The sequence below is a fragment of the Myotis yumanensis genome, unplaced genomic scaffold (genome assembly GCF_028538775.1).
Source record: "Myotis yumanensis isolate MYYU_CA2020_CCGP unplaced genomic scaffold, mMyoYum1.0.hap1 SCAF_3, whole genome shotgun sequence".
NCBI classification, from domain to species: Eukaryota; Metazoa; Chordata; class Mammalia; order Chiroptera; family Vespertilionidae; genus Myotis; species Myotis yumanensis.
In genome coordinates, this window is record NW_027223754.1 from 43,316,822 (window position 1) to 43,338,922 (window position 22,101).

General features: G+C 42.4%; 1 protein-coding gene across 2 annotated transcripts in view; it reads right to left on the reverse strand.

The window, feature by feature from the left end:
- The window catches only part of CLDN10 (claudin 10), a 130,839-nt gene that overhangs the window by 7,512 nt on the left and 101,226 nt on the right, over positions 1 to 22,101 (reverse strand). The window contains exons 1-3 of one of the 2 annotated variants that reach the window (XM_070407434.1): positions 18,541 to 18,798; positions 11,312 to 11,473; positions 11,137 to 11,218 (exon numbers count right to left, since the gene is read on the reverse strand). In XM_070407434.1, the coding sequence (XP_070263535.1) occupies positions 11,137 to 11,218; positions 11,312 to 11,473; positions 18,541 to 18,760 (464 nt within the window). In that variant the 5' untranslated portion in view covers positions 18,761 to 18,798. Of the gene's footprint in view, positions 1 to 11,136; positions 11,219 to 11,311; positions 11,474 to 18,540; positions 18,799 to 22,101 lie in introns of those variants that run through there. The other variant, XM_070407435.1, reaches the window with a different exon arrangement.

A 22,101-nucleotide genomic window follows, 5' to 3' on the forward strand; every position in this document is an offset into this window, starting at 1 on the left:
CGGTGGATGTGGCCTTTTCATGGCGGGGGGGGGGGGGGGGGGGGGGCAAGGGCTGGCTCCCTCCTTGGGGCCAGTGGCCAACCTCCTGGTCCGTTCCCTGCAGCTGGGATGGGGAACGAGGGGTAGGTGTGTGGGCAGGCAGCGCAGGAAGGAGGAGGCAGGGAGGCAGGGAGGCAGGGAATCTGATCGGCCCCGATTGCAGGCCAGGCCTAGGGACCCCACCCGTGCACGAATTTCATGCACTGGGCCTCTAGTATTAAATAAGTACTCTAACGGCATTATCTACAAACAAACATTTCCCCAAAGTACTCTACATTCTAGAAGCAGCGTGTTTAGTGCCTGTGTATCTCCCTGAGACCGTTGCAGTATAGTCTCACTTATGCAATTCATGTCATTGAACAGTTCTCTCATGCTGCCTGAAAGATGCCCCAAGATTTCCCATGAGACTGCTAAAAAGTGGCAGGTGCCTCCCCAATGGTGACTAAAGTAGAATGGGTCGCTTTTAGAAACCAAGATGGCGGCATAGGTAAACACCTGAAATTGCTGCCTTGCACAACCACTTCAAAAATACAACTAAAAGACAAAACAGACATCATCCAGAACCACAGGAAGGCTGGCTGAGTGGAAATTCTACAACTAGAAGGAAAGAGAAAAGCACACTGAGACTCAGAGGAGGTGCGGAAGTAAAGTGCAGAGATACAAAGGTGCACGCGGAAAGGGCTGGAGGACGCCGGTGTCTTTTTCACTCGGGAGGGAGTCTCAAGCTCCGGACTGCTCTGAACTCCAGTTCCAGGCGAGTCTCTGGGGACCCAGACTCATACTGGGAGAAACTGGATTGTCTGGCAGCGGGCGGAACTCGAGGGCAGCTTTCTCTCAGAGGTGCTTGCAGCGATTACCGCGGGACACTGAGACGGGACACTGAGATGGGACACTGAGACACGGGGCCTCTTAGGGCAGGGCTGAGGATCAGCCATAGCTGTTTGCTCCGCCCTGTTGATTCCCTGAGACCCCACCCCACCCAAGCTGTGCACAGAGGCTTTTGCATATGAAAGGCCTGGCCCTTTGAGATCTAAAATTACCTAACAAACTGCAGCTGGGTCAGAGAGACCCAGAACATCCAAAAGAAAGCCCAAGGCCCCACAGCAGCTTGCACTGCTTCACAGCTTGGCCTCATCTGGGCACCTCCAAACCCCAAACAGGGAAGAGAAATCTGCAGATCTCTCCGTACCTCCTGCTGGGTAGCCTCAGGCAGAAGCTATATTAGCACCTCCTTAGAGATCCAAGAGCCTGTGTACCCAGTGGTCAGATTGGGATTATCCAGATTACAACTCCTCAGACCCATAAGGGACACACTCAGGGGCAGACTCAGTGAGCACCAAAGCCCCACTGAAGCAAGTCCTGCCCCATAAGGATGTCTTCAGCACAGAAGTTCTCCCATTGTAGACACAGCTGATTCTCACAGCCAATTGGCCTGGAGGTCAATTCCTCCCAGTGATACCTACAACAATCAAGGCTTAACTACAACAAGACTGTGCACACAGCCCAAAAAGGGGTGCACCAAGAGTGTCCACCTCAGGTAATTGGGGAGGCTGAGCCACTGGGCCCTATAGGACACCTAGCACAGAAAGCCACTCTATCAACACAGGGAAGCACAAAAAAATGCAGAGACAAAGAAACAGGTCACAAATGACAGAAATGGAGGAAAGCAAACTACTGGATATAGAGTTCAAAACCACGGTTATAATGTTTTTCAAAAATTTTCTAGAAACCGCTGATAAATTTAGTGCGACCCTCGAGGATATGAAAAAGGACCAACTAGAAATTAAGCATACACTGACTGAAATAAAGAATAATATACAGAGATCCAACAGCAGACAAGAGGAGCCCAAGAATCAAGTCAAAGATTTGAAATACGAAAAAGCAAAAAATACCCAACCAGAAAAGAAAAAAGAATCCAAAAATATGAAGATAGTGTAAGGAACCTCTGGGACAACTTCAAGCGTACCAACATCCGAATTATAGGGGTGCCAGAAGAAGAGAGAGAGAGCAAGATATTGAAAACCTATTTGAAGAAATAATGACAGAAAACTTCCCCTATCTAGTGAAAGAAATAGACTTACAAGTCCAGGAAGCACAGAGAACCCCAAACAAAAGGAATCCAAAGAGGACCACACCAAGACACATCATAATTAAAATGCCAAGGGCAAAAGACAAAGAGAGAATCTTAAAAGCAGCAAGAGAAAAACAGTTAGTTACCTACAAGGGAGTACCCATAGGATTGTCAGCTGATTTCTCAACAGAAACTATGCAGGCCAGAAGGAAGTGGCAAGAAATATTCAAAGTGATGAATACCAAGAACCTACAACCAAGATTACTTTATCCAGCAAGGCTATCATTCAGAATTGAAGGTCAGATAAAGAGCTTCACTGATAAGAAAATGCTAAAGGAGCTCATCACCACCAAACCAGTATTATATGAAATGCTCAAAGGTATTCTTTAAGAAGAGGAAGAAGAAGAAAAAGGTAAAGATAAAAATTATGAACAACAAATACATATCTATCAACAAGTGAATCTAAAAATCAAGTGAATAAAAAATCTGATGAACAGAGTAGACTGGTGAAGATAATAGAATCAGGGGCATAGAAAGGGAGTGGACGGACAATTCTTGGGGGGGAAAGCGGTGTGGGGGGTGGGAAGAGGATGGACAAAAATCATACACCTATGGATGAGGACAGTGGGAGGGGTAAGGGCAGAGGTGGGGTGGGAACTGGGTGGAGGGGAGCTATGGGGGGAAAAAAGAGGAACAACTGTAATAATATGAACAATAAAGATTTATTTAAAAAAATAAAGTAGAATGGGATAATTTAAATAATAATGTCTACTTATATATGGAAACTTCATGGAGAATTATCAAATTTAGGAAACCCTAAATAAAGAGTGATTTTGGGGGCAGGGGGAGGGTGCCGATTCTAAATTGCTTTTCAGTGCTAGTTTATGGCAGACATTCATGTATTATCTTTCCATGTATTATGATTTATCATTAGGGTAGTTCAGAATTCTACACATTCTATATATTAATACAGGTACACTGTAACACTTATTGATCACATAACATGTGCTGCTGTGGTGGGTGTTTTATACGTTATTTCCTTTCATCCTTAACTTCACAAGCAGGAGGTGCTATCTCTGTCAGCTAGCCCGGGTCTGAGCAGAGATCTGACTCTAAAACCTGCCTCTTAATCTCTCTGCCTCCTTCTCTCTTGTAAAGTGCTCAGTAGGTATCTTTACAGGAGTTCAGATTTTTGCCAATTATTCATGGGAACTTAAGAACCCATCCAAAGTATAACAATATATTAGCCAAAGAACATTCCATGTCCCCAAAATTACATAGTTCAAAAAAAAATCAGTTGTTCAGCAATATCTATGCCATCGGTCTCCATTCATGTGGATTATTGGGAGTTTACTGAAACTGCATTTTCAGTGAGAAATAATGTGCTGGCACAATACTCCAAGTAGCACAATAACATGTTTACACACAAATGCTGAAGTCTGGGTAAACTGACTGCAGAGGGGGCTGTGCTTCAAGATTACAAATTCCGAAGACAACCAACACTGTCCTGAGACACTTTAGGGCAAGACCAGCACTGGCGAGCACAGGTCAAGAATCTGTGTGGAGACAGGTGTACATATTTGTTTGTGTTGAGAGAAAATCACACAGATGGACTTGGAGAAAAAAAATTGGATCAATTAAAAGCATATCTGCATTTTGTTCAGAATCCTCAGCAGCCTACCCAAAAACATTTCAGAACCAAACCAGGTGTTGGGGAAGAAGTATGCAGAGTGGGTTCTTATTAGAAGGGTCTCAAGACGATCCATTTGACAATTTCAATTTGTTGTATATCTCTACCTCAATGCTGTGACTGAGGTGATGAGAAATAAAGAGAAGAAATTGGACAAGCCTTGTTTCTTTACAACGGTTTCAGGCTAGACCTCTTTCAAGCCTACCTTCTACTTGAGAGCCAAGTATGTTACAACAATTATCCTTTCTACTAGGTCTCCAATATTTCAATATACAGTTCTCAATGGCTAGCCTTAATATACTGTATAAGGTAATAAAATGGTACATTAATGTGCTCTGCTTAAGGGCCAGTACCCTTTAAAATAATAGCTAACATTTACCGAGTGCTTATTACGTGCTAGGCACACTTCTAAACAGCCGAAATGTGCTACCTCGTCTAATTCTCACAATAACCTCAGAGTACCTATGACCCATTTTATAGAAGAGGAACACAGACGACAGAAAGGACAAGTAATTTCTTCAAAATACACAACTGATAAGTGGCAGAGCAGGGTTTACTCCCAAGTAGCCTGGATCCGGGGTCCTTACTCCTTTCCATAAAAATAATTTTTAAAGCTTTTAATAAATTTACATACACAAGTATGCACAGGTCAAGTTTCTCAAATTCAACATGCATGTGCCTCAGGAATCAGTTCGCTAGAGCCGCACTGGGCCCCCTTCCAGCCACTGCTCCTCTCTCTGACTTCTAACAGCTCAGGTTAGTTTTGCCTGTCCTTGTAGTTAACTAAGTGGAACCATGTTATATGTACTCTTTTGAGTCTGGCTTCTTTCATTCATTACTAATTTTGAGATTTATCCAAATGGTTGTAGATGGTTCATCCTCATGTCTTTGTAGTGTCCCAGTGTGTGAATATATAACCATTTGTTTACTCACTCTACTGCTGATAGGCATGTGGGTAGTTGACATTTTGGGCTATTACAAAAAGTGCTGCTATGAACACTGCACGTGTATTTTTGTAAAAATATGGATGCGTTTCTGTTGTGTATATTCCTAGGAATGGAATTCTTGGGTCATATGTCCAGATTTCGTAGATGCTGCCACACAGGTTTTCAGTGTGACTGATCCATTTACACTCCCACCAGCAGTGTATGAGAGTTCTGGTTGCTCTATGTCCTCACCAACATATTTTCTACCTCAATAATTTTTAAACATGGCTTCAAACAAAAGTTTTTAATTCAACTAACATTTCTTGAGAGCCTGCTATGTGTCAGGTGCTCTTCTAAGTGGTGGGACATGCGGGCCCTCACTCTTAAACAGTACATTTTGCTGCCTCCTCTCCTCACTCACTTAACCAAAATCGCCACAAGCGTGCTCATGTCTTTCTACTCCAGGAGAGATGCAGACAGACAGACAGTCACACAGCACTGCTGCTTGACCATCCCTGCTGTAAATGTCATGGAGCATGGATTGGCTGCAAGAGACTCCAACAATCAGCAAGGCATGGTCTCTACTTTGAGATGCTCCTGGTCTGGTTTGGGAGATGCACCATTAAGCAAGTGCTAATCTCCCAGGAGGATTATGATAGAAGCACCAGGTGCAACCTCAGCAGCCAGGAGGCCCCTCAACCAGAATGCAAGTCCTGCAGGAGAAGCAGGCGTTAGCCAGGACGTGGGAGGAGAGGGAAAGGGCTGGAGGGCTGGGGGTGGTAACAAGTTGAGTGACCAGAAAGCGTGGAATACCGGCAGGGATGGGACTTCATTACTGGTCAGTAAGAACAAAACACAGATGCCTAACACTTGATTTTCAAGTCATGCTGGCATAACAAAAGCATCAAATCAATTGGTCTGAAGTGGCCTGACTACCACCAAACACAGTCACAGAACAACACCTTAATATTTAACAGTTGCATTGTTTTGTTCATGTGGCATTTCTACGGAATCCCTTATCCAAGAATCTATGAGATGTTTATTAATATTAACCCATTCTCCAAATAATCTCATGAATGGAGTAAGCCTGAATAAACAAACCTCTATAATTCATCAAATTATAACAAGGACAGAAGGAAGAAGTTCAATGTCTTGGCAAGGTCACCTAGTAAGATCGATATTCATTTCAACTTCACCAGGGAAAATGTGTATAATCTAGAAATGTACTTCTTGAATTGTTTATTGTTCACTTAACTTGACAGATAACAAGAATGAGAGAATTTACTGGGAAGTAGGCATCTGTTTATTTCTAACTACTAACTAGCCATAATGGTGAAGAGATTTTATCTATGTAAAAGCTTAAATCCTAAAGTAGAAACTAAATATTTGCCAGGAATGAAGAGTACTAGAGATAAATAACTCCATGGTTTTAAAAACTCTGAAAACAGGAAACCCTGCAGATAAGACCCAAACATGAGGATATCACAGCCAAAACATAAATGATAAATCTCATATACTAAAGGAGAATAACTCTAAGATTGTGATCACCTGTTTGCTCAGTTGGGACAACTGGTTCAGTGCTCTAACTTTGCATGCTTTGAGAACAAGTTCCTTTATGTCAATCACATATTACTTGGAACAGTTTATTTAAGAAAATAAAGCAAGACATTCAGGAGTTAGTGGTTTGGACGACAAAACAAAGGTGGAAATAATGTAATTAAATTTTAACGCCCTAGTAAGGTGAACTACTAAGGGGTGTCTGTTACCATAGGCTTGCAGGAGAGTAGATTGGGGCGGGGGGGGGGGGGCGGTTTGAGGGATTATGTAGGTTTTGTTATAATAAAAAGAAGAAATTTAGTTTGAAACAGCCCAAAGGGAAGAACTGAGAAATAGTTTTTAAGGCTGTGCAGGAGCCCATCCAGGAATCACAAAACATAATCGTAACTTGAATGAAAGCAAGGAAGCAAAACCAAAGGAGAATGGGGAAATGGTAGAACACAACCAGAATCAGAAGAAACTCTTTAGATCGCAATCCTGTCAAATGATTGCAGCCTGGAAGAAAAGTCTTCCTGGTAAGTGGTGGGAAGGGAAGGGTTTCGGAAATAAATAACCATAGAACATAAGTGTGATAATGTTTGCAATGTTACTACCATGATCTTTAGTCCAACTATACCCTAGAAGCCACTCTTTTTTTTTCCTCTCAACAAAGTGCCTGCTGAGTTCCTTGCACATAGTAGGATTGTAGTGGGAACCTTTTGATGACCTTAGCTGTGTTTTCCTAATTTAGGCAACCGAGGTGGGCCTTATATAATAAGTATGTGCTGGAAATCTACAAAGAGATTCAGTTCATTCAATACAGAAATCTTAAAAAAAACAATAGCAGCAGAAGCAAGCCAATAACAAAACTAGGTTCTGAGGCCTGAACCATTTTCCAGTGCATTTTAGGGTTTAGGTATGGGAGAGCAAGTATATGCTCACTAGAAAGTTAAACTAGCACATGCGCAGAGCAGCTCTCCTAAGCACCTAGAGACACTCACCTGCCTTCTAGGCCTGAAAGGATAGATGTTAATTGGTGGTAGCTGGCGTTAGGAAAAGTAGTATGTGCTAAGGATGGAAAGAGGAGAGTTGCGTGTGCCCTCTATTCCATCCTCTCAGAGGCTTCCTTTGGCCTTGATTCCCTGACATATTCTAAGTTCACGTACAAATCAGAGGCACAGATCACTACATTCTAGCAAATGCCAACTAAGGAAGTGTATCCCCCTACAATAAGCTAATGAAAAGCTTGCTTTAAAGATTACATTTTAACACATGAGATCCGTTTACTTAATGTTGAGAGACAATTTGCAGCTTATCGATCTTCTCAATTTTCATCTCCTCTTTGAGAGGTGTTGGTAAAGGGAAAACATGAAGTCAAGTTAGTCGACTTGTTGGTTTGCACAGAAATGAGTTGTTTTTTTTTTTTTAAAGGAAGTCTGTGAATTTCTTTAGATGTCACATGTCATTTTTATGTCTCTAGTCTACCATTGTAGGTGGTTAGAATCTGATCATATTTACAACTTTCAGGCCTTGACAACTCCTTGATCTGAGGGATTTTAAGTAAGTAATAGAGAGCCTTTCTTTGTGCAAAATGAGTGAGAAAAATAGTCCCTATCTCAAAGAGCTAATATGTTTTCAATAAGCACAACTTAAAAAAAAAGTCTATATTTTCTATAAGGCCTTGGTATGGAGGGCCTGTGACTTATAAATACTGCCAATCTGTAAGTCGTGTTGTTTTACATAATCCCTAGCTCTTGTGGTTTTTAATTACATTAAGGTAAATTGGCAAATTGTAGGTGCTATATTTTAAGTCACCACAGAAGAGCTTAATAAAGACATCTATAAAGATAAGCCACATCTTAAATACAACATGCATTTCAAAAAGCAATCCTATATAATAAAAACCTAATATGCAAATCTACCGAACAGCGGAACGACTGACGCTCACTGACCACCAGGGAGCAGATGCTCAATGCAGGAGCTGCCCCCCTGGTGGTCAGAAGCCAGGCTCACAGCTGGCGAGTGCAGCAGCGGTGGTGGGAGCCTCTCCTGCCTCCGTGGCAGCGCTAAGGATCCCCCGGGGGATGTCTAACTGCCGGAGTAGGCCTGCTCCCCTAAGCTGGCAGTCGGACATCCCCCAAGGGGTCCTGGACTGTGAGAGAGCACAGGCCGGGCTGAAGGACACCCCCCCCACACACACCCCAGTGCATGAATGTCATGCACCGGGCCTCTAGTCTTAACACATTGTGGACGGATCATGAGAATTCTTGTGTTTTCTGTTCTAAGGCTTATGGCCAATCATGAGAATTCTTTAAAAAGATATTAGCTTGTATGAACACGTAATAAATAACTTCAAAATGCAATGGGTATTTAATTTTAAAGCATGTCTTTAACATTTATGAAAAACGTTTTTTGTACTTGTTCAATAGAAACTTATCTGGCCACTGGGTAAAGCTAGTAATAAAACTACTGGTCCGAAATGTGTTAATAATAATAGCCAATACAATACAGTAACAGCTAACACAGGGGTTTGCTCATTTCTAATCAGTTCTGAGCATATATACAGGGCATCCCAAAAATGCATACACAGTTTAACAGCTGACAGCTCAATTTTGAAAATGAAATGTACTTTAATAAACACTGCCTGTATAATTATTCAAAGTGTGAGAATACATATTTTGGGACACCCTATAAGCAACCTCTCTTAACTCTCACAGGAACTCTACATGAGGGGTACTAGCATTAGCCTAATTTTGCAGATGAGAATGCAGACACAGAGGGCGTGAGTAGGCATAGATGGAAAGAGAAATGCTGGGAGGCTGAGTGGGAACAGGATAGTTCAATGTAGCACCAAGAATGTGGAAAAGAGGGAAACCTTTCAGAATCCATAATTAGTGAACTGAGTTTCACTAAAATCTGAAAGGAGAATAAGAAATTCTATTGTACTAAACTGAAAAAGGTGACTGAGCATAGAGCAGCACAGACTAAAACCACACAAAGAACACGTGTACGTTACGGTGCATACATGAATTAGCCATGACCTTTGAGGAAAGGTTAAAACTATTTTTAAGTTTCTGACATCCTTGATAATTGTCAGGGAATTAAAACAGTGATGTAGAAAAGATAATCCAGAAAAGTCAGCAATGTCCTTAATACAATAAACCAAGAGAAATACAGTTTTGCTCTATATTTATGATACTAACCCAGAAATAAAAATGTATCATTGAAATGAAAAATAGCATTTCATTTAAATATCATTAAAATGTTTCCAATCTTCAGGAGTCATCTCAATGCTCAATGTTTGATGTCATGTACATCTATGCAAATATCATTATCAAAAATTTATAACTGAATACATTTTTCTAACATAGGCAGAAGAGTAAAAATTACACTAAGACAGTTGTTTTTGTTCCCCATTTAATAAAATTTCAGAATAAAAACCATTTTAAATGTACAAGAGAAACTCTCTTAATGAAAAATATCTGTAGCATACTGTAACAAAAATGATAAAGTAGTCCAATATTATAAATCATGCATTTTACAGCGAGCATTCCAGAGTTTGGCCACCTGGTTTGAGCCATAGTTCTATCAGCCTTCTAGTTTAGTCCAAGTTCCAGTGGACACATTACTTGAACTCTTTCCTCAATTTTAAAAAAGGGAGTACCAAGAGAACCTGCTTCATAAAGCTGTTGTAAGAATAAAATAAAGAATCTCTGCAGTGCTCTGCCGGCTACATGGAAGGGACTCAATGTGTTAGCTGTTATTTTCATTACATGTCATTATATAAGCATTTCATTATACAAGCATTTCATTATATAAGCTCTTACTATTTATGCATAAACTATACTAGAGAACTAGAAAATCAATTTTTCTGAAGATTTCTAACTCCACTGGAAAAGAGTAATGTAGACCTGACCAGCCATTTTAGTGATTACTTTTTTAAAATTTCTATAACATTTTATCGAAAGCCTGAAAGAGAATCACCAGCCTGGTGGACAGCATACCCACATGGCTCTCCACAGAGTTATGTGGGTATACTCTCATGAAAGACAAAACATCTGATATGTTATTATATCTAATTTGGTGCCCATGGGGTTTTCCCAATGCAAAGAAATAAGCCCAAGGAAACTATAAAAAGCAACAGCCCATAGTTAAAACAACAACAAGCAAACTGATCTGTAAATGCCAAAGCATTCACCTGCGACTGAGACCAGTCACATCTGAGTGTCTGTGCCACTCCCAGAGCATTTAAAAAAAATGCTTGCATCACATACAATGATTTTTTACATATAAAGGTTTATTAGGTGGAGCATGTTAAGGCCATAGTTAACAGAGCAATTTAAAAGGCTAATTAAAAATGAAAAAGAATATTTCATTTAAATATTAGAATGTTTCTAATCTTCAGAAGCACAGTTTCCTTTGTTTTAATCTCAATGTTTCAGATGTAAACTGGCCTAGAGCTTAGCATCTGGCAAATACTGTTCTGGATGGACAAAACCGAGGCAAGCTTTCAATTTTCTGTTCTCACACTTCATCATTCTTTCCTCCCCATCTTACACTCCTATTCCACTTTCCCTCCATTTAGCTTAAATTTTATGATATCCGGTGAATGAAGTTTAGATTTCTAAATCCGACACCTTAAGCTATTTAGAAACAAGACAACATGTAACACTCATGTAGTAATTAAATGCATCATTTGCCAACGTAGCACCTAAAATGTTTACTCTTGAATGATGTCATCAAATACCATCTACCCCTTATATCTCACTTTCTTTTCATAAGCCATGGAGAAAGTTTCCATACCTTAATTTAGAATATGATTTTATGTACATTTCCTGTGAACTAGAAACATACAGACTGAGGTGAGTACTTACTTTTGATCAATAAAGAGAGGATCAAAGAATTCCGTTGTGATTTTGTTTGCATACAGGGAACAACCGGTCATTGAGCATAACCCTAAAATGCATCAGAGGGAAAGGACCGTGGTTAGTGAGTGCTATTTCATTAACACGGTGAAAGTACCTTGTTTGGGAGAAAGTTACTATTTACCTGACAGTATGAATACAACCCCAGCCAAACAAGCAATTTTAGCTTTGGCTTTCTCTGAGCCTCCGACTTTGGTACACTTCATTCCAAACAGGGCAATTATGGAACCAAAAAAGCCCAGGCTGACAGCGGCAATCATAAGTCCTCTACATGCCTGGATATAACCTGCAATTAGAGTAGGTCATTTACATGTTAACATAAAACAGGTGGCTGTCCAGGGAGAAATTCTCGTTCTACATTGTCCTCCTGAACAATTGTTCTGTTTTCCAAAAAAACAAAAGTAAATAAATAACCGTAATTGTTAAAACACGGGGTAAGACAAGCAAGAAGGGAAAACAAGTTAGCCTACATGGAGTGCCTGTTGTATGTCACACACTTTTAAGTTCAGTTTATGCATAATCTTCAGATTAGCTCGCTGGGGGCTATTATTCACATGTGAGGAAACCGAGGCAAGCAAAGTGTCTATGATATGACAGAGATGAGTTAGGAAGAGGCAGGAATGGATTCCATACCGATATGACTATACAATCCAGGTGACGCTGCCTGTCACTGTGCAAAACATCACCTGCCACAATCTCGAGCCTCTTACTCCTTTGTACATTGGAATTTTTAAACAGATGTTTTAATGGTTCAGACATTATAAAATTTATCATTGGGCAGCAAGACCTCCCAAAGGGTGAAATCTTCCAATATTAGTGAAAGCTTATAAATGAGAGCAACTAAAATATAATCATGAGCCATGAGGAGTCTAAATTAAGAATTATTAGAATGGCTTTGTATTATTTCCAGGGCACATATGATAAAATGTGGTTTAAAAAAGCATTGGCTATTTACAGCAAGAATAGCTTATAATTATTAAATTAACTGATTACATATAAGTGGATGCTTTCAAAGCAACCCTAAGAGCTTGTTCTGTTGGTTTGTTGGATCATTCTTCCTACAACATGTATTTCCTTAGTCACATATTTTTATTTGCACAGCCATGGTTATGATAAATTCAGCCTGGCTTTCATCCAGACATTAAGAAATGTTAAATTAACAGGATTTAAACTAATAACTTTGTCCACTTATGGACATTTTCATTTCAGCCTGAAAAAATGCCATATTTCAATCTGAAACAGTGATGGCCCATACTAGGTGTAAGTATATATTTGTTAAGCAAATGAACATACATGTACTTCAGGTTTACATTTGGAATTAAACTTGTCAATCTGTAAAACCTTGTTAATGCCAAGAGACTGAAAGTTACTTATTGTGTGTCCTCAGACAAAAGCTATAATGAATAAGATTTCTAAGACTATGATAATTATAAACTCAGAAAATAATGCTGGCAGGTAGCCTTCAGTCTCCATGTTTCTTTGGGAAAGAATAAAATTTTAAGTTTTAATCCTATTCCTACGATCTATTTTAAAGAGTTCACAGAAGATGTTCTATTTAATTGAACAAATTTAGGCCCCCATAAATTCAGATGGCAATGACAATCATCTTCTATTTTGTAGCATGAACTACTCCTAAACAAAATCATTTCGCTGATGGTGAGACCATCAAAAACAGCAGCAGGAACATTTTTAGCAAAACGGGATAATGGAGGCTTGTTTTGGTAGCAATGATCACGCTGCAGGGCGCTCTGGGGGACTGCTGCCCAATACTGACCTAGCTCTATTTTAAACTTCAACCCTCAAGTCCCTCTACCAGAACCCAGGGAGCAGGTAGAAGCCCAGATAGAGAGAAGCCTGTTAGTTCCTTGCAAGGTTAAGGAGAGTCTACCAGAACCACAACTGCCTCATCACTTATCCCCAGAGCTACTGGGACAGTGTGTGGGTTCTTCATAGCTTTATTTTAATCTATGGTTTTGAGGTGTTTTAGCTGACTCTTGACTGAAATCACTCAACGGACAAAACAGCGTGTGTATGATGTAACCTCAACAATATATGTGTAAAAAAAGAACTATCCTACAAAACTTTACCACGAACCTTTATGTGCATTTACTTTAATAACCTTACAAGCTTTATGAATAGAAAATGCAGGAGCCTGGCAAAAGGTTAAGTCCTACAGTCCGACCCTTTAGACCACAAAATACGTTTTCCCAGATGGTAAACAGTGGTTAGAATCCCATGCTGATGAATTCAGTTCTCAATAAGACTGGGAAAATAATAGCAACCTTTAAACTTTATTTAACCACTACGCATACCCTTTTGTCCTGATTTCCTCACTCAGTTCTCCCATCTCAGCCCTTGGCACATGTGTGGGAGTAGAGATGGGAAACCAAGGTTCTGATGCGGTCAGGTCCTTCCTCGGTACCCCTCAAAACCCTGATTTGAGGGCAAGGCACCTCTCTCTGGATGGAAAACAGTACCAATAAATAAATTGCTAATTTGTCGCATGCACCAAAAAGGCACTTCACCAGCACAATCATTGGCTAGATTTTCTAAAACGGGGAGCAAAGAGCAGGGATTGGGGTTCCTAGGGATAGCTCCCCTGCCAGCTATAAATGCAATCCAGTTGTTGGTAAACCTGAGCTTTGTGAATTAGGGGCCACCAGTGCTCAAAACACCCACAGACTCAGGCCTGAGGTGACTGCCAACAAACTCAGAGTTTATCTTTTGCAAGGCAGACCTCTACAACCTTGCTTTCAAACAGTTCCTCGGGGCAAAACTTATAAGTAAAACCATCAAGCGAAGTGGTGGTAAAAACTAGTCAAGGAGGCCATTATTTTTGACAGGTCTAATTTACTGACACCGTTAATAGCTAATTAACACATTAAGGTGCTGAAGCATGAACATATTTACTTAGAAGTTCTCTGAAGTATAATTTATAGTTAATTCTCTTGTACGAAATGGCAAACATTCCCACTAACAAAAATAGATGGCATATACTAAAAAAACAACCTGGCTGAAAATTATTCTCAGCTAAAGTTCAAGTGGTGTTTTGAAAGGAACATGGGTTAGCAATAAACAGAAATCACTAGCTTAGTCAACTGTGAAATGTTTAATTAGTAAAATGTAGTGGCCTTAATGAATTCTGTTAAAGGAAACCTTCAAGGTGTCCCTTCAAAGTTAAGTGTCTCACCCTGGCCAGGTGGCTCAGTGGGTTGGAGCATTGGCCCGTACACCAAAAGGTTGCAGGTTCAATTCCCAGCCAGGAAGAGTACTGTAGGTAACTGATCTCTCTCTCTTTCTCTCTCTCTCTCTTTCTCTCTCTCTCTCTCAACCGATTGATGTTTTTCTCTTTCTCTCTCCCCTCCTCCCTTCCTCTCTCTCTAAAGTCAATTTAAAATAAATGCATATCCTCAGGTGAGGATTAAGAAAAAAAGTTAAGTGTTTTCCAAATGATGTGTACCTTATTTTCCATTGCAAACTAGCAAAAATGAAAATAGCCACTTGGTGGAGACAATTTCCTAGTGAGAAGAAAAAAAAATGAGCTTTTCTTATGCTAGTAGCTTTGTGCATTTTTTGCAAATACTTTGAAAGAAGATAGGTATGGGGAGAAGGCATGAACTTTGAATTTTAGCTTTGTTCTATTTACCCACTGTGTGCCCTTGATTGTGTTAGCTAATCTCAGCCTCTGTTTTCTCATCTGTAAAATAGGACAAGAGCTTTTACTTCACAGGATGAATAAAATGAACAAAGTGTCTGGTGAGGGGGTAAGAAACTCATGGAAGTTTCCCTTCCATAAAACTAATATTGATTCTAAGCAGAAATTAGGGTTGGGGTCTTAACATGGCATAATACTAACTCGAGACATTTAGCTTTTTCTCAGCTTCATTTTCCTTACAGAGAAAACGGGGTGATATGATACCACCTGATGATGAGGAATCAGAGCTTTGACCTCACATAGGAAATTCAGAATAATGACTCCATCCTCTGCTTCCAAGGTTTGCTCCTCCATCAAAGACAGTGGTTCTCAACCTTCCTAATGCCGCGACCCTTTAATACAGTAGCTCATGTTGTGGTGACCCCCAATTTCATTGTTACAAACTGAACATAATTAAAGCATAGTGATTAATCACAAAAACAATATGTAATTATATATGTGTTTTCCGATGGTCTTAGGCGACCCCTGTGAAAGGGTCGTTCGACCCCCAAAGGGGTCGCGACCCAAAGGTTGAGAACCGCTGATCTAAGACTAGATGAGGTGCTTTCTCTCTCCTTTCTTGGCTTTTCTTCTCAATCCAGACCTTGTGCCTGGTCTGGCCTGTGGCCCCCATAGCGCATGGTAACATAACTTTCTCCCGTCACTGCAAAGGCAATGTTAGGAAGTCCATGTGCAGCATGCTGTCAGCAGGACCTGCCTCAGGACCAGCATCCAACAGATACGGCTGCCCTGGGAACACACGCCAGAGATTGATGTTCTCTCCCACATTGATGTTGTTGTTTTTTCTCTCTCTCTCTCCTTCCTCTCTCTCTCAAATCAATTTAAAATAAACACATATCCTCAGGTGAGGATTAAGGAAAAAAGTTAAGTGTTTTCCAAATGATGTGTACCTTATTTTCCATTTCAAACTAGCAAAAATGAAAACAGCCACTTGGTGGAGACAATTAAGGGGGCCGCTTTGAAAAGTCCCACTGGTAAATGGGGGAATCAACTCCTTTCTCTATGAAACTGTCGCAGTGTCACTGAATCCCCATGTGTTATTCTGGGAGATACAGAAAAGTAAATCTGTCGCTTTGGAGTAGGCAATGCCTCCCTAAGCCACAAAAGGCAGAGCCAGCAGGAAGAGTCTGATTAATCTGATTATAGCACACATTTCAAAGTCCTCATAAGTTTAAAAGACAAGCAATAGGCTGAGAGTGCAACATTTATGACAAATCAAAGATTGACATCCAAATTTAAGAAAACAAATCATTTAAACCCAGAGGAAACTACAGAACCACGGGTATAAGACATGAACAAACAATTCACAAAAGAGGCGGGGGAGGGGGAGATCAATATATGATAAGATGTTCAAAATCAGTGCTAATCAGATCAGGGAAATGCCAAGTTAAATGATAATATGATAATGTCACCTATAATATTGGATGAAAAACTTAGTGGTGAAAATGTAGAGAAATAGGTGATCTCACACACTGTTGGTAGGATGTAATTTGGCAGTATAAATGGAATATTAAAATGAATATTCCACTGCCCTGACAATACAATTTCTCAGTATGTACTCTAGAACAACACGCATACAGACAAAGAGGCAAATATAAAACTTTTCAGTGAAGCACTAACAAGAATGAAAGGCTGGAAAGGGTCCAATGTCCTACAACGGGGAAATGGTTAAATAAACCAGTTTGTCCAGACGAATGAATACTACGCAATCATTACTTCTATATGTACGGACTGGGAAAGATTAGTTATTAATTTTAGAATGCTGCAGAATAGTGCGTAGTGTGGTGTTATTTATGTTTTTAAAAGTCCTTTCCTAGACACATGGAAGGCTATTTTGCAAACTGGGTTGTATATAAATGTCACTCCTCTTCCATTTGCTCCATTCTAGAGCTTAATAATTGAGGGCTATCCCTCCTTCCTTCTGCCTCCAAATCTTGATATCATGCCCACTTTCACCTCAGATGTATTATTCTGCACGTAATAATATCCAGCGAGCTCTTGTTTGTCTCTCTTCTCTCTTGTCCCCCAACTGTCCTACAGAAGGAGCCATACCTATCTGGCACTCTATCTCAGGTAACAACAATACAGTTACAACAGAAGAATGCGCTTAAAACCGTAACTGTTAAGCCCATATTCCTGAATGTAAGCCACAGAAACAAAGAAACAAGAGGCTGTCTGTTCAAAGCATCTACCTGGATGTGTGCTCTGCAGAGCACAGGAAATTCAAGGGCAATTCTAGGGGACCCACACTGTGCCAGCTACTAATTGGACACAGCAGGGTGTCATCCATCTACAACTAGACACGTTGGCCCTTATAGGCAGGTTCCATCAAATACCACCGTTGAGCAGCAAACATTTGCTTTCCGTGGCAAGCACCATCTCAGAGGAATTAAATCTTGTCTTTTATTTACTCAGCTATGCAAATAAAAACTTGCAGGGCAGTAATAAAAGAAAAAGAAAACACGTCAAATCTAGAAATAAGTGACGCTCCTTAAGTTTCTGCGGGGATCCATCCAGTCCTGCGCTATCAAATCCTGGAGGAAGAGCCTAGAGCAGTGGTTCTCAACCTTGGCTGCACATTAGAATCACCTGGGGATCTTTTGAAAATCCTGATTTCTGGGCCTCATATTTTTAAAAAGATCCCCAGGTGATTCTGATGTGCAGCCAAGGTTGAGAAACACGGGCCTAGAGCGTGAGCACGCATCTGACCAGGTTCATATCGAAGGTTCTCTTGAAACTAAAACAGAGCCAGTTTTCTACCTGAACATCGATCTACCCGTTGCTACAATGCAATGCGATATAAAGCCCAATTAACAAAAACAATGTAGAAAGCAATTTACAGAAGGACACCACGAGGGAGGCCCGGAGAGGCACCGGCTCAGAACCTGTCAGTCTCCCAGAACCTGTCAGTCCCCCAGAACCTGTCAGTCCCCCACACGCACGAGATTCTGAGCGGCCAGGACTCTACCCCCTGAGGCTCAAGGGCTATTTATTTTCCTAACATTTGGAGGAAGCGTTAAAGCCCGGGCTGGCGCGCCCGTAGAAGAATTTTTTTGGGGGGGGGGGGGGGGGGCGGAACGCCTCCTATAATATGATTCCGTTTCTCCTGCCCACTTTTAAAAGAATTCACGAAACGGCTAAGGGAGTTCAAGGCAAGCCCATTTCGCTTGGACGAGTCCATGACACCCTTAGAATCCAGCTCCTCTGGGGAGCGACGCAGAAGACAAGCCCCCTCTGCGAGACTCCGTGTCCTAGCCGTCCCGCCCGCAAGAGATGGGGGTCCCGCAACCGTGTCCTTTACTCTTAGGACAGCAAAGCTGCTCCCCTCCACCCGCGACCCCCGAAAGTCACCTGCCCCATTTAGGCCTGTCTGCGTGTCCCCCCCCCCCCCCCCCACCCCTAACCCGGGCTCCCGGGCTCCCATAGGCGCCCACGCAGGACCGACGTCCAGGGATGGAGAACGACGGAACGGGGGACTCGCCCCAGCTCCCTCGGGCCCCAGGGGAAAAGAGGGACCGATCTCAGAGGAGTCTTCCGCCCCCCACCCAGGTCCCAGCGGGGGTCGCGAAGCCAAGCGGGCGCCCCGTCCGCTGGCCTGACAAGAGGGAGGGTCGGGGGCAGGGGCCCGGGATGCAGACCGTCCAGCGCCAGCATGGAGGGGAAGTCCTTGCAGTTGGAGACCCCTGTGGAGTCGGTAACGCATGTCTTCCACAGGTTGGCCCAAAAGGTGGCGGTGGTGATGACCGTGCCGTCGTTGGTGGATACCTTCCAGTAGTCGGTGGGCACCGTGGAAGACACCAGCAACCAGCCCGAGATAGACACGGTGAACGCGATGATCTCCAAGGCGGTGCTCGCCATGCCGCCCGCTGCAGCCGCGCTAGCGCTCGGCTCCCACTCGGCGGTGGACCCCGAGCGCAGGAACCCGGGCTCCGCCCCCGCCGCCCTGCCCCGCCCCGCCCCGCCCCGCCCCGCCCTGCGGACACCCGCCCCGTCCTGCCGCGCCCCGCGGAGTCCCGCCCCGCCCCGCCGAACCCCGCCCTGCGGACACCCGCCCGGTCCCGCCGCGCCCCGCGGAGACCCGCCCCGCCCCGCCCCGCCGCGCCCCGCGGAGACCCGCCCCGCCCCGCCCCGCCGCGCCCCGCGGAGACCCGCCCCGCGGAGACCCGCTGCTCGGGGGCGCGCAGCGATCTGAGGACGCGCCCTCGGAGGCAGAGCGCTCTCCCCGCGCTCTTCCGATGGCTGCCTACCATGTCTCCCGCCAGGTGCTTGGCGCCCCGGGAGGGGAGGAACGCAGGTCTGCGCCCCCTTCCTCCCGCCGCCCCCGCATCTCGGGGGCCGAGGGACCGCGGAGAATGGCTCTCCTGTTGCACAGACTGGCAGCCGGATGTGGACAACCTGTTGCGTCCCACCTTCCCCCACCCCTTCCCAGACCTTCCCATGGCAAACAGCTTGGCTTCCAGAGTACCTTGTAAAAGAGCAGAAAAAGCCTTTTGTGTGTCCTGCAAGCCCTGGGCCTGGTAACGCAGCCGCTAAAGGTTTTCGTGTCACACTTGTTGGGTGACCCTGTTCTGCTTGTCAGGAAGGGATTATTATGACAGATCTGGGCTCGAAATCAGCTTTGCTCTAAAATTCTTCGGTTCTTTTTGGCCCTGTAGTGTAGATGGAAAGCCATTTTACAGAGGTGCTTGGCACAGACCTAAATTCAAGATTGCCTCAGTCCCGAGCTTCAGTGCTCCAGCCACAATGCTGGCCTGTTGATTCTAATGCACTCACTACACACAGGACATGTATGTAAGACATTTTCCTTAGGGGACCCCTCCAGCTCCCAGGTCTGAGGCTATTCTATGAATTGATGGTTCTGTCACAATGGTAACTGCTCTATATCTTGTTTTTTCCACCTCCACCTTTCATGCCTAATTGAAAAGTGTAATTTATTCCTTCATTGCTGTCTCAAGGTATGCATAAAGATCAGGGTGTACTTTCGGCTCCCGGGGTCACAAATCTGGGCATAAATGAGAGAACAAAGACACTGGCTTTACTATGGGGTTATTATTTATCTATTTAAAGCTCTTGGTATGAGCTTTCAGGATTCACTTCTTGCCAAAAGTAACCAAAGGTCTAAAACCTATAAATAAGTCCACTATAATAAAGCTAGTCGCTAACCCTCTGTTTCACAATCTTTGTGCAGGAACACTTTGGCTCTTTGTGAAGAATTTCTCAATTCCCTTTTGTCACTTTTTTTTTTTTTAACCAAATGGATACAGAATGAAATTTGAGGCGATTAGATGCTAATGGAGAAGAGAGGAGGTTGGACCACAGAACCATCAAAACAGCTTTGGAAGGACCACTGAGGACGCTAGGACAAGCTCACACTAAACACAATTACCTTTTCTAGAGATTATACTTAGTTCATGCTCTGACCTTCAGAAGTATGGGTTCAGTGTGTGGCAAAGCATGTGTTATGGTTTGCTTTGGTTTTGACAGCCTTTTAGAAAGTTTTTCTTCCTATCGAACCCAAACCTATCTCTCCTTAATTTCCACCTACATGCCGTAATCTCCACGGAGACAACACAGGGTAAATCCAACTCTGGCTGTGCAGCAGCCGCCGGGAGGTGCGTGTGTGCTTACCTTGAATAAGTGGGAATAGGATGAAGATGGTTTTCGGAGAACTGGTCACACCACTGTACTGCTCTTGGTCCCAGCTTGCCTTAGTGTCTCCTGTTAGGTTCACCAGTGGGTCAGACTTACAGTTGGGGAAGCACCTACCTAACCTCACTCTTCTCATCTTCCCTGCTATTCAAAGCAGCCACCTTTGAGTACTGACTACAAAGTATCCTCTACTCCTTTGTATGATTTGCCTTTTTAAAGTGCTTTTATCATCTGGTTTCTTGCCCTCCAGCATATTTCCGCAATTATGTCTATGTCGTATTCCTTTCTAAACAAGCTACCTTTTTTCTGATCTATTTTATTATGCAGAAAACACAAAAAGTCACAAACCAAAGACATTCCCTGTAGAGTTTCTAAAATTAAACATTTTACAAATTTTGGTTTTATACTTTACTTCCTGGCCTTGTTTGACAGTCTCTTTGTTTGCTTGTGTCTTCCTCATGATAGTTTCTCACTAAAATCGTTGATTCTTTTTGTTTTTATAAGATAAAAGGCTGGCTTATTTTTGGCACACAAAAACGTGTAAGATTGTGACCTTGAAGACACAAGAGTTCCATAAATTTCATTGTTTAGTAGCAAAAGCACATTATTTGTTAAAAGAAGGAACTATGAAGAGTGGTTTGGTGTTTTAGGTCAGTTCCCAAAAGTTATTTAACAGATAATGTAGCTCTATCTGTTGTACTTAAAAAATCCACAAACCCAGCTCATCATTGCAACATAGCTTCCAGAGGAAACAAACCCTGAATTCTAACTTGAGTTCGCATCCCTCCCCCGACCTCCCCACAGATCAAATCCTTTAAGCCAGAGTCTCTACCAGTGGCTCTAGTAGTGATCTTCCCAAGGTTTCTGGTTTATAGCCAAGTTGGGAACCGCGGCTCTGACTGTCTGAGATACACGTATAACTTAGTAAAACAGATGGTGTGTATTATAGAGAGAAGGAATATTAATCTCTTAGTTGAATACTTTAAAAACAGAAATATTCTTTTGCTGTAGAGATTGTAATACACCGTTTTAACTTTAAAGGAGTTGAAAATATCACCAGCAACCCATCAATTTAAGACCTGGGTGGCAGCACGACTAGTTCCTTTGCCAGTTCAAACAGACTAGGGTCGTCATGCCTGTGGACTTGATTAATTTTCTACCTTTATTCTTTGTTCATTCTATGAGGCTGGACAACCCTACACACTTTTTCTTCCCTGGCATGTACTGCATATTTATTTTAAAGAGTTATACTTTAGACCCAACAAGTGCCTGACCAAATGACAAAAAACATTAACTTTCTCTAATACCTAAAGAATATTATGTAATGAATCAGCCATTTAATTTACAATGTCTTATATCTTGAGCTTTTCAAAACCAGTTTAGTCAGAAGAAACCCTAAGATAGTACAGACTACCACATGATTTAACGTAAGAATGTCCAGGAAATGAATGGGCCAGATAAAGATTTTTAAAAGAAGTAATGGCTAAACGGCCCATTTCACTTTAAGATTATAGAGTTCCAAATAACCTTTGCAGTTAATCTGCAAACTG